Source organism: Octopus sinensis, linkage group LG1 (genome assembly GCF_006345805.1).
Source record: "Octopus sinensis linkage group LG1, ASM634580v1, whole genome shotgun sequence".
NCBI classification, from domain to species: Eukaryota; Metazoa; Mollusca; class Cephalopoda; order Octopoda; family Octopodidae; genus Octopus; species Octopus sinensis.
This window is the reverse complement of record NC_042997.1, coordinates 15,162,571-15,175,575: the sequence shown is the minus strand read 5'-3', so window position 1 is coordinate 15,175,575 and position 13,005 is coordinate 15,162,571. Positions and strand designations below refer to the sequence as shown.

At 39.1% G+C, this 13,005-nt stretch overlaps 1 protein-coding gene across 1 annotated transcript in view; it reads left to right on the top strand.

Moving 5' to 3' along the window:
• LOC115210091 (dolichyldiphosphatase 1) overlaps positions 1 to 13,005 on the top strand; it is a 106,659-nt gene that overhangs the window by 75,249 nt on the left and 18,405 nt on the right. The window contains exon 3 of the mRNA XM_029778631.2: positions 7,442 to 7,532. Within this exon, the coding sequence (XP_029634491.1) occupies positions 7,442 to 7,532 (91 nt within the window). The remainder of the gene's footprint in view (positions 1 to 7,441; positions 7,533 to 13,005) is intronic.

Genomic DNA, 13,005 nt, shown 5'->3' with positions numbered 1-13,005 from the left:
GGAGGAATAGGAAGAGAAGGTAATAAATGTATGTATGTTTGAAAAAATGAATTGAAATGACTTTTCTGATAATTTGTCCACTTTAATAATTAGATATTTATAAATTATTAGGTGTTTTTATGAACAGCTAATTATTAAAATGGCTAAATTATCAGAAAAACTATTTCTATTCAGTTTTTCAAATATATAATACTGTATCAAGCACTTTCTCTTTCTTAACTATCTCTCTCTCTCTCTCTCTCTCTCTCTCTCTCTCTCTATATATATATATATATATATATATATATATATATCAGCATCGCCTTACTGGCCTCCGTGCTGGTGGCACGTAAAAGCACCCACTACACTCTCGGAGTGGTTGGCGTTAGGAAGAGCATCCAGCTGTAGAAACACTGCCAGATCAAGATTGAAGCCTAGTGCAGCCATCTGGTTCACCAGCCCTCCGTCAAATCGTCCAACCCATGCTAGCATTGAAAGCGGACGTTAAACAATGATGATGATGATGATGATGATATATATATATATATATATATATATCAGCATCGCCTTACTGGCCTCCGTGCTGGTGGCACGTAAAAGCACCCACTACACTCTCGGAGTGGTTGGCGTTAGGAAGAGCATCCAGCTGTAGAAACACTGCCAGATCAAGATTGAAGCCTAGTGCAGCCATCTGGTTCACCAGCCCTCCGTCAAATCGTCCAACCCATGCTAGCATTGAAAGCGGACGTTAAACAATGATGATGATGATGATGATGATATATATATATATATATATATATAGAAATTTAGGGACATACTCATCAAGAAATTTGATGAGAGGGAGGAGGAGCTTCAGACGTCAGACATAGAAGGTAGCTGGGAATTCCTACGGGACAGCTTGCTGAGTGCCACAGACCGAGTCTGTGGATGGTGCAAAGTCCCTTCCAGACCTAGAATTACGTGGTGGTGGAATAGTGCAGTAGATAAAGCCATTTGTGAAAAGAGACGGGCCTGGAAAGCCTGGAAGGATGGGGGCAGCAGGGAACTGTACCAGATAGCCAAAAGGGAGGCTGGGCGGCAGGTATACATAGCCAAAGATGTAGCAGAAAAGAAGTTTGCCAATGTCCAGCGACGCGAGGATCAAAGAGCTGAAGTATTTCGGATTGCCAGACAGTGTGTCAGAGAAAATAGTGATGTTATAGGAGAGAAATGTGTCCGCATGGATGATGGGGCACTTGCTTTTACTGCTAGTGAAAAGAAAGAGGCTTGGAGAAGCCATTATGAAAGACTGCTGAATGAGGAGAATGAATGGGAGGAGGAGAGCCTGCCAAATGTTGACCCAGTAGAGGGACCAGCTACCCAAATAGACAGCTCCCTTGTAGATAAGGCAATTAAGGATATGAAACCAGGTAAAGCCCCCAGCCTATCAGGAATCACTGCTGAGATGCTTAAAACAGCTGGCTATGTGGGCTATGACATAGTCACCCGCATTGTAAACCAGGTAGTTCACAATGGAGTCATACCCAATGACTGGTGCAGCAGCACCATAGTCAACTGCTACAAGGGTAAGGGTGATGCTCTAGATAGAAATAACTACAGAGGTATCAAACTGTTGGACCAGGTGATGAAGGTCTCAGAGAAGGTCATAACCCATCTCATTAGGGAGAGAATTTGTTTAGATGAAATGCAGTTCGGTTTTGTACCAGGTAGAAGCACCACTGATGCTATATTCCTGGTCCGACAACTGCAGGAGAAGTACCTAGCTAAAGATAAACCCCTCTACATAGCCTTCGTAGACTTGGAGAAAGCCTTTGACAGGGTTCCCCGTTCCCTTATCTGGTGGTCGATGCGGAAACTGGAGATTGACGAATGGCTAATAAGGGCTGTACAGGCTCTATACAGAGAGGCTGTCAGCAAGGTTAGGATTGGCAACGAATATAGTGAAGAATTCCGGGTAGAAGTAGGTGTGCACCAGGGCTCAGCCCTCAGTCCCCTTTTATTCATCATAGTCCTTCAGGCAATAACAGAGGAATTCAAAACGGGATGCCTCTGGGAGCTCCTCTATGCCGATGACCTAGCTCTCATAGCAGAATCACTACCAGAACTAGAAAAGAAATTTCGGGTGTGGAAGCAAGGGTTAGAATCAAAGGGCCTTAGAATAAATGTAGCAAAGACCAAAGTATTAGTAAGCAGCAAGAGGTACTCAGCACACACCCCCTCGGGTAGGTGGCCCTGCTCAATCTGTAAGAAAGGTACAGGTAGAAACTCCATAAGATGCACCCAATGTAAGCTATGGACACATAAGAGGTGCAGCAACATTAAAGGGAAATTAACAGATAAGATAGCTTTCATGTGCGGCAGATGCACAGGGACAATAGACACAACAGACACTCAGAAAACAGATTCCATCACACTCCAGGGAGAGAAACTAGAAGTAGTTGATAGTTTCCGCTACCTGGGTGACCAAGTTAGTAGCGGAGGTGGATGCACAGAGAGTATCACCACTAGAATACGAATAGCCTGGGCAAAGTTCAGAAAGCTCCTACCCCTACTGGCAACAAAAGGTCTCTCCCTCAGAGCGAAAGGTAGACTGTATGATGCATGTGTGCGAACTGCCATGCTTCACGGTAATGAAACATGGGCTGTGACTGCAGAGGACATGCGTAGACTTGAAAGAAATGAAGCTAGCATGATCCGCTGGATGTGTAGTGTCAGTGTGCACGCAAGACAGAGTGTAAGCATCCTGAGAGAAATGCTGGATATAAGAAGCATCAGATGTGGTGTGCAAGAGCGACGCTTGCGATGGTATGGTCATGTGCTGCGGATGGATGAAGAGAGATGTGTGAAGAAGTGCCACTCCCAAACAGTTGAAGGTATCAGGGGGAGAGGTAGACCCAGGAAGACATGGGATGAGGTAGTCAAGCATGACCTCAGAGCATTGGGCCTCACTGAGGCAATGGCGAAGGACCGAGATCTCTGGAGAATTGCTGTGACTGCAAAGACCCGGGCTGCTTTCTGCAGCAATTCCACATACCCCCTACCCATTCAAAGTACCCCAGATCCCGTTGCCCCCGTGCCGCTGGCACGTTAAAAGCTCGAACCGATCGTGACCGATGCCGGACCCCCCGGCCCCTGTGCAGGTGGCACGTAAAAAGCACCCACTCCACTCACGGAGTGGTTGGCGTTAGGAAGGGCATCCAGCCGTAGAAACTCTGCCAGATCAGACTGGAGCCTGGAGCGGCCCCTGGCTTCCCAGACCCCGGTCGAACCGTCCAACCCGTGCTAGCGCGGAAAACGGACGTTAAACGATGATGATGATGATATATATATATATATATATAGTTGTGAATATCTGATTTCAATAACTACATATATTGGAACAGATGACCATGGATTGTGAAATTCACGTTTGAATAATCTTCCTGTTTATTATAGTGCAGGGTTTTGTAATTTTTTGCAATTTGTGGTCGAGATAGAGGATCAAAGCATTAATGATGGTTTATAAACAAGAGAGATTCTATCAAACTGCTGAGATTAACCATCTAAATTTCTCATAACAAAACTATCTTTTTTCGATATGCTTTAACAATAAAAGAATTAAGGATGGTTAAAACTCAGATTTTGAATGGATGACCTCATTGATGATATATTTAATCTTGAAATTAATAAGTTGTATTTAGTAGCATTAATAGAGGAAGTAACTAGCCATGTAAGTAATATCATAGAAGAGCAATTTGTATCTGCTATGAATTGTTCCAGTCTTGAAATGCCTGCAAAGGGCAAGAGTACAAGCCTCTCCTTCAAAACCAATCTAATAGAGAAAGTGATTAAAAAGAATTGTTGTTCCTTGTATGTGTGCCTCAGTTTATATAATTAAGGGGAATAGGTACCATATTTTTCTCAAAACATTATGTAATGAAATTGTGAATGTCTGAAACAACTACCCTGTTATTAAAAAAAAAGAAAAAAAGTTAATGACACATATGCCATTAAAACAGATTCTGCGGTGTTACCATTTAAGGTCTCCTAACAGACACAGACTTGTTAGAGTTAATGTTATGACAGCAGGCTTTCGTTAGAATACACTTAGTTATATATAAATTATCACAACTTAAATTTAACCTTTTGAATTTTAGATACTCTGTAGTTTACAATATAAGTGGATGATAATCTAGAACATTGCATTCAAGTGAAAATCAGCTTGTAAAAGAACAGTTACAGAGAACGCTGCTCTGTTCCCAAGCATTTGGACGGAGATTAAAATACTGACTTGTTTTTAGTTTCATACACTTGAAGTACTTTTAGTTATTTGCTTACGTATATCATCATCATCATCATTTAATGTCAGTTTTCCATGCTGGTATGGGTTGAATGATTTGATAGGATCTGATGAGCCACAGAGCTTCATCAAGCTTCACTGTCAGCTTTAGCCTGGTTTCCATGGCTGGTTGCCCTCCTAACGCCAACTTCATCACAGTGGGTGCTTTTTTCATACCACTAGCAAGGCCACCAAATAACTTGCAAGACAAAGAAAGGAAAACGCCTATTTAACTAGGTAAAAGAGAGAGAGAGAGAGAGTGTGTATGTGTGTGTATATATATGATATATGTATATGAAATAATTTGTTTTTAATGGTTGAACTCAAAGTAAATACAGCTATAAATAATCTCTATATATATAAAGCTGAAGTTGTCTGTGTATGGCAGGTTTCGTAGCCTTCAACTAACACTATCTCCTCCGAGACTCTGCGGCGCAAGTTCACCAAAATTGAGAGTATGATAGAAGAAGGCTTGCTCTTCCTTCCGTAGAAGAAAGAATTCAAATCGGACCATGTTAACACCAAAGTTTATTTACATCAAAAAGGTGCTTTTTTTCTATGAAAATCCCAATTTTTTACGATTTCTTTTACTGCAGTGTCGCCATTTTTCGGTGTATTTCAACCAGAAAAATGTTCACTTAAAGAGAATAACAAGCTACATAATGCATAATGTTTAGTTTTCAAAAATTCCAATTCTAAAGGGTCGAAAAAAACCCGAGCAACGCAGGGCGATACTGCTAGTAGCATATAAATATTGGGCTAAAAGCCCTTTGGATAAAAAATATCGAAGGCTGCTGGGCTCTTGTGTCAAACTACTTTTGTAAACTCCTCTTTCTGAATGTATGAGCCAGCTTATATACTGGACTGTACAAACGGATTTACAATTTAGAGGTTTAAAAAATTTGCGTTCCATAACAAACTATTCAATCAACTATGGTAATGGCCTTTTTTATTGTTATTATATTTTGCGTATTTGTTCTAGCTCTCTGTTCTGAGTTCAAATCCTGCTGAGGCCACTTTGCTTATCATTCTTCTGAGATTGATAAAATAAAGTACCAATCAAGTACTAGAGTCAATGGAGTCAACTAAACCCCCACCCCTTAAAATTGCTGGCCTTGTGCCAAAGGCAGAATCATTCGCACGTTGGACAAAATGCTTAACAGCATTTTGTTCAGCTCTACATGCTGAGTTCAAATTCTGCCAAGGTTGACTTTGCCTTTCATTTTTTTGGGGGGTTGATAAATTAAGTACTAGTGGAGCAGTGGGGTCGATGTAATTGGCTACCCACCTCCTCCACGAATTTCAGGTTTTGTGCCTTTAATAGAAAGGATTATTATTTTTAAGACAGCGGGCTGGCAGAATTGTTAGCATGCCAGACTGAATGCTTAGCAACATTTTGTCCTTCTTTACATTCTTAGTTCTGATTCCATTGGGGTTGATTTTGCCTTTCATCCTTTTGGGGTCAATAAAGTACCAGTTGAGCACTGAGGTTGAGGTAATCAACTTACTCCCTCCCCTGGTCTTATGCCAAAATTTGGGACCATTATTATTATCTTTGGCCAAGCACTCATCAATTTTTTTAAAGCTTCACTGGAAAAGGAAAGTGAGGGTAGAAAAGAAAGAGCTGCCACCCAGTAGTTTCATTAAAAGGTGGGAGAATGTGGCAAGAATGATCCGAGTGACAGGCCTGTTCTAAGTATGCAGCTGTAAATTGAATGAAAATTCTGTGGAGAGGGCACTTGCCCTAACGATAAGAACAATCATGGTTTTATGAGTTATTTTATAGCTTGTTGAACTGAGTATAGTAGGGAAACCAAGTTTCTTAGCCAAATGCAAATACAGAATGGAACATCACTGACAGGATATCAACTGTTGCTGTACCACTTATCTTCCAGAACCCTAACTATGGGCTCCCTCATCTGTTCTGTTTTGTTTGGTTATATATCCCTTGATATTTGGACTTGTATTTATGTAAGGAATCATTATTGATGGCCTTTTTATATATATATATATATATATATATATATATCTTTATATATAAAAGTCAAGTTGTGTGTCTGTCTCCTACGATTTAGATTCCTAACTACTCCCACATTTTGCGGTGCAGTTTAACCAAAACCGGGTATCTTATAGTCATGATTCATATTGAGCCCTTCTGGGTATTAGCGCGCGTCTACGATGAGTCTACGATTTAAAAAAAAATTTACCATCATTTTTTTCCATTTTAATGCATTTTTTTCGCTATTATATAAGGGAAGTAACTCTCTAAAAATGTCTACGATGAGTCAACGGTTTTAAAAAAAATTTACCATCATTTTTGTTTCCATTTTTAATGCATTTTTTTTTGCTATTTTTTGGCTATAACTCTCTAAAAATGCTTATATAGTTATTTCCCTTACAAACCCGAGCAACACCGGGTGATACTGCTAGTATATATATAAAAGGTTATATAGGGCAAAGAAGTGGATATTTCTAATGAGATATTTATTGAGTTCCTCATGTTTCAGCATTCAGATTCCTGCTGGAATAAATTTTATCTTTCAACTCTAAAATTAAGGAACATCATCACTTTTCCATTATTGTTTTAATGTCCAAGTTGTCCATTCTTATATGGGTGTGACCACTTAATATATTAGGATTGATTTAATTGATTATGCCCTATCAAAAAAAATAAAAGAAAAAAAAGAGGGATGTACATTTAGTCCTTATTAGAAGATATCAGGGATTTACTAACAAGATATGATTGTCAATCTATGGATTTTAACTTTGTGTTTCTCTGTATGCATTGCATTGATTTCTTAAGCAAGGCTCTTAACCATACACATGCAAAGAGCAGTAAAAAGGGTCCATTATTGTTTGAAAGATCTTAATAATAAAGTTTTTAAATATGAGAAGAATCAGACTTCTGCTTTGAGTGTTTGTTACGTCTCTTTCTTTTTTTTAAATATTGTGTTGTGTCCTACATAATAATCATTTACCAGTTTTCTTGAATGCTGCTATCATCATAGCCCTCACCACCATTTTACATCCTCAATACCCTCACTATCATCACCATTTTAAATCATCATAATAATCATCATCATCGTTTTATGATAATATCACTATTGGTGTTATTCTAATCTTTAATTCTTTTTCTTATTAAAGGCATCTTATTTTGGGGGAATTGTGCTAAATGGAGCCATCAGCATAGCTCTTAAACACATCATCAAGGATCGGCGGCCACCACCATCACCAAGTAAGTACTTTATGACGACTTTCTTAAACCATTATTATTACATGAGAACAGAATGGTGCCATGCTCAACATATACTGTGGACATAAAAGTTACCTTACCATAGACAACATAAGGGGTAGGCATAAAATTATATACTAAACACTCAGAAAATGAGTTGGTATTATCCTGTAGAAGTGGAAGAGGTGGAGAAGGTTGGGTTCATGATGCTGAATATCATAAATAAAATGACAGAAACAAGTGATAAGGCTTTTTACAAGGACCTGTCCAACCCATGTTAGTATGGGAAACAATCATATAATTTTGATATAACTTCTGAAAATCTTCTAGTTAAATGTATGAACATACTTACTTAGAAATGTTTTTCTTTGTATGGCTGAATTCTTTTCTAGTTCCGGTAATGATTCTGCTATGAGGGTCAGGTCATCAGCATAGAGGAGCTCCCTGGGGGCTGAATGTAAAACTCTAATTTCAGGAGATGACTTTCTTCCTGATTTCCTTGGGATATTTTTATTTTGTAATAGAAACATCCACACGGTTATTTTTGGACGATCATAATTCTCACTGTCTAAACCATAGCCTATTTCTTTGGTTTCCTGTTGCAGACTTCCATCTCTGATATGTGATGTATAATTTACATTGAAGACATCAACAGTAACATATGGATTGAGCCTTCATCATCACATCAGATTGTTTTCATGCTGAGCTGTATTCAATATGATCTTCAAATTAAATTTTTTTTTTTTTAACTGCTACTAAATTAAATATTATAGTTTAGTTATGTTTCTATATATAAAACCTCCTGAATATAGCTTGAAAATGTATCTGGTTGTGAGGCCCTAGCTCTGGTGCTCCATCATCATCATCATCATCGTTTAACGTCCGCTTTCCATGCTAGCATGGGTTGGACGGTTCAACTGGGGTCTGGCAAGCCCGAAGGCTGCACCAGGCCAGTCAGATCTGGCAGTGTTTCTACAGCTGGATGCCCTTCCTAACGCCAACCACTCCGAGAGTGGAGCTATCTCTTAGCAACTGTTATTCCAAGATTTACTCTGCATAGAGTTGTAGCACCTATCAGTGTCCCAGTTATGGGTTATTTAGTATGTTATGGAAGAAACCCCAAACACAAACTCTCATTGCTTTGTGAGTACCTTGGGAAAGGGAGATGCTAGAAGAATTAACATCAATGGCAATTTAAGGAGTGGAGTCTCTCAGACTCTCTGGTGCTCCCTTTGACACTCTTTCAGAAACACCAGCCTGTAAGTTCTTCACAACTGGCTAGTCTCATGCCACCTCTATCCAGGAACTCCCAACTCACTCATCTCCCCTCTCTCCCCTCACCCATATGGTGTCTCTTCCACCTTAGGTCCTGCACTAGCCACTAGATCCAGTACTTCCTCCTCAGAATGTCAGTCAACTGAAATTCCTTCTCTGCACATATATATCTGATAATCATTTATTTAACCCTTTAGCATTCAAACCGGCCATACCCGGCCAGAATATTTAACCTGTTTTATATTGAAACTGACCAGAGCTTACCTCTCACCTCAGCCCTACCATGTCATTCTAAAACTAAAAAAAACACATCACTGTAATCTCTAAACTACAAGATAATACATGATTAATTCAAAACAATATAAATAAACAAACATCATTTGACAGAATAATCTGAACACTAAAGGGTTAAAGTTTTTGAGAGGAACATTAACTCTGTCAGTTTCATCTGTGCTGTACAGGACTTGTGCAATGTTGTATACCAAACCATTCAAAATAAATATTAATAAAACAACAAAAGCCCATCTATTTTCTTCACTGTATCTTAATTTTTTTTTTTAATCTCCATACAGAAGAAGAGTTGTTTCGTAACAATCTACTGCACTGTTCTATAACTATCTGGGTGTGGAAATTAATTAGTAGGTTCGTTGTGGGTCAACACTTGAAGCTTCAAAGAAGTGTGTCAAAGGTTATCAACTCAGTGCATCTCATCACTCTCCAGGTTATGATGAAGTAAAACGACTCAAATGTGAATTGAACCTACATTGCAGACTCAGCTTGGCTACTGCTTATCCATATTCTATGATCCTTGCAATGAAATATTATTTGTTGAGGTTGTGTACCACATAATATTGGGTCACTGGGTTACCATAAAAGATTTTATCTTCCTGCCAAGCGCTGTTTCATATTACTGGTGCTGGCACCATACAAAAAGCACCCAGTACACTCTGTAGAAGTGGTTGGTGTTAGGAAAGGCATCCAGCTATAGAGATCATGTGAAAGCGGACAATGGAGCTTGGCACAGTCCTTTAGTTCACCAGTTCCTCTCAAACCTTCCAATCCATACCAGCATGAAAATCAGATGTTAAATGATGATGGTCGCCATGTATTTGGTGAACCATTCATTCTTTACCAAATTATAATCCTAGAGAGAGTTAATTTTGGTATTACAAACTGGTTAAAGACTCATCACTTTCACAATACTCCTGCTGCTTGTATTTTTCTGAGACATACCACAGTACTAGTGATTGAATAAGAAGCCCTCTTTCTATTGGCCTATGCAGTCATGACTCTCCAGTAAAGTATGTTTGAACTAAATATCTGCTGGAGAATGACTGTAATTGTTCCAAAATTTAATTATGTTATTTAGATTGGCTGATTATTGTTGTTTCATATCCGTGTGGCACTTTGGTAAATAAACTATTTTGTAGGTTATTACATATTAAGTAGGTTAATTAACAAATGCAATGTCTTTAAATTCTTTATGAGTCACATTATAGTATATCTGCTCACTAAAACTAAAACATGGGCTGTAATAATATCCAAGCCTGCCTCAAATCTACGGGCTCATGAGGCTGGAGCTAATCCAAGTTTTAAAGAGAGCTGAGAGCACAAGATTCCACCTGGGAAGGATTGAGCCAGTCTGTCATAGGTCACAAAGTTAACCCTTTGGGATTTAAGCTGACCATATCCAGCCAAAATACCTGTTTTATGTTTAACACCTGTTTTATGTTTGAACTAACCAGATTCAGCCTTTCACATCTTCCTTACAATGTTATTCTAAAAAAAATAAGTGCTGGGGTCAATTCATTCAACTAAAATTCTTCAAGGAGGTGCCCCAGTCTAATGACTGAAACAAGTAAAAGATAAAAGAATAAAGAGGTAATTAGCTCCACTTTCTTTAGTTCTAAGCAGATACTTAAAAAAATAAAAAGATAAAAAACCTTGGATATGATACCTTTTGTTGTGACGGTTATTTTTCTTTTGTCGAAGGAAAGTATGGTATGGTACCATTGTTCATTTCAGTTATCTTAGACATTTAGGGTTATCTCACTAGATGAAACAATGAATCTTATACAATAATTTATGAATCCATCTTGTTCACTTATTAAATCCCCAAATCTACTAATCAGTTTCTCAGTCCCAGTGTGTGTGTAATTATCGCCATCATTATTTTAATGTCTGCTTTTTTATGATTGCATGGGTTGGACGGGATTTCTTGAAGCAGATTTTCTACAGCCAGATGCCTTTCCTTTCACCAACCTTCACTTGTCTCCAAGCAAGGTAATATTCCCCATGACCATACATGCTTTCATAGAAGATTAGAAACAAAGGAGACTGCTTGCATGAGGATGCCATTAGTTTTCAAAGGTCTCCTGAAGTCAAGCCGAGGAGACAGTAACACACACACACACACACACACATAAAGGGCCTCCTTCTGTTTCTCTCTTCCACTTCGACTCTCAAGGCTTTGGTCAGCCCAAGACTGCAGTTGTCTTGTCATCATCATCATACATCTGTTTTCCATGCTGGCATGGGTTGGATGTTTCGACTGAAAACTGGTAAGCTGGGGAGATGCATCAGGTTCCAGTCTGATTTGGCATGGTTTTTATGGCTGGATGCTCCAAGAGTGTAGTGGGTGCTTTTTATGTGCCACTGACATGACACAGGTCTACATAAGCACAGTATATCGCCAAAGGTCTCAGTCACCTGTCACTTCCTCCATGAGGCCCAACGATTAAGCAGTGCTTTTTACGTGCCACCTGCACGCAATTGGCCATGACTACAATTTCACTTTGCTTGACAGGTCTTCTCAAACACAGCAAATCAACAAAGGTCTTGATAACATGTCATCACCTTCGTAAGGCCCAATGTTCAAAGATCATGCTTCACTTCATCCCATGTCATTCTGGGTCTACCTCTTCCACAGGTTCCTTCCAGTTAGAGTGTGGCACTTCACTCAGCTGTCCAATACGCATCACATGACCATATCAGTCTCTCTTGCACACCACATCTGATGCCTCTTATGCCCAACTTTTCTCCCAGAACTCTTACACTAATTTTTCTAATTTACTATTGGCCAGGAAGACATAGAATGAAGTCCTGAAGGACAACCTCAGGACACTGAACCTTTCAGACAAGATGACAAAGGACCGAGATACCTGGCACCTTGCTATACTCAAGAAGAGCTGTCCTTCACAGAAGATGTATTAAAGCCACTCCCTCTGGTAAAGAGGATCGCCAGTAAGATCTTGTGCCAGTGCCTTGTAAGAAGCGCTTGTGCTGGTGCCATGTAGAAGCACTGATGCAGTGCCACATAAAAGCACCCAGCACACTCTGTAAAGTGGCTGGCATTAGGAAGGGCATCTAGCCATAGAAATCATGCCATCTCCAGCTTGCTGGCTCGGGTCAAAGCATCCAACTCATGCCAACACGAACAGCAGGCATTAAATGATGCTGATTTCAATTTTGCTAAGATGGCATTGTTATCTAACAATAACTATGTTTCCATACACAGTTGGGTATTCGTTGCTCCCGTTTATGGTTTGGGTCGCAAACATGTCCTAGCTTGCAGCCAGTTAGTGACTATGTCCATACTCATGTCAGAGTAGCAAACATGTTCCTGCTCTTGGTGGGTCTATAATCATGTCCCTGCTCTCAGCTGAGCTGGAAACATGCCCCATCCCTCTCAGTCAGGTTACAAATATACCCTCACTCTAGTCAAGGCAGTAACTAAGGCTAGATGGTTGAAAAAAAAAAAAGATAGTGCTGATGATGTCAAAATAAGACTGAAACATGTCCTCCAGATTTGTCTTCCATATTTTCTAGAAAAATTATGATGATCAGTGACTAATATTATCTTTACTTCATTGCATAATTACTTCACAGGTTTTTTAATATTCCTTGTATTAAACCTACTAATATAACTATTGTAGACTAGTTTAATTAACATCATAAGACATTAATTTACTTCATTGTGAAAATTTCATGACTTAGATTTCTCTGATCAAATTAAAAACACAAAATTTTGATCATAAATTGTAATAGTAAGTTAGATTTGTTATGATAGCAACTAAATTTAGATTATGCTTTAGCACTTATTCTCTAGTGCATATCCTCACCACTGTAAGCACATTAGACAAAAGTTCTTTTTCTTCCTCTTTTTATCTGCAGTGTATGATCAAGAATACATTTGGTTAGC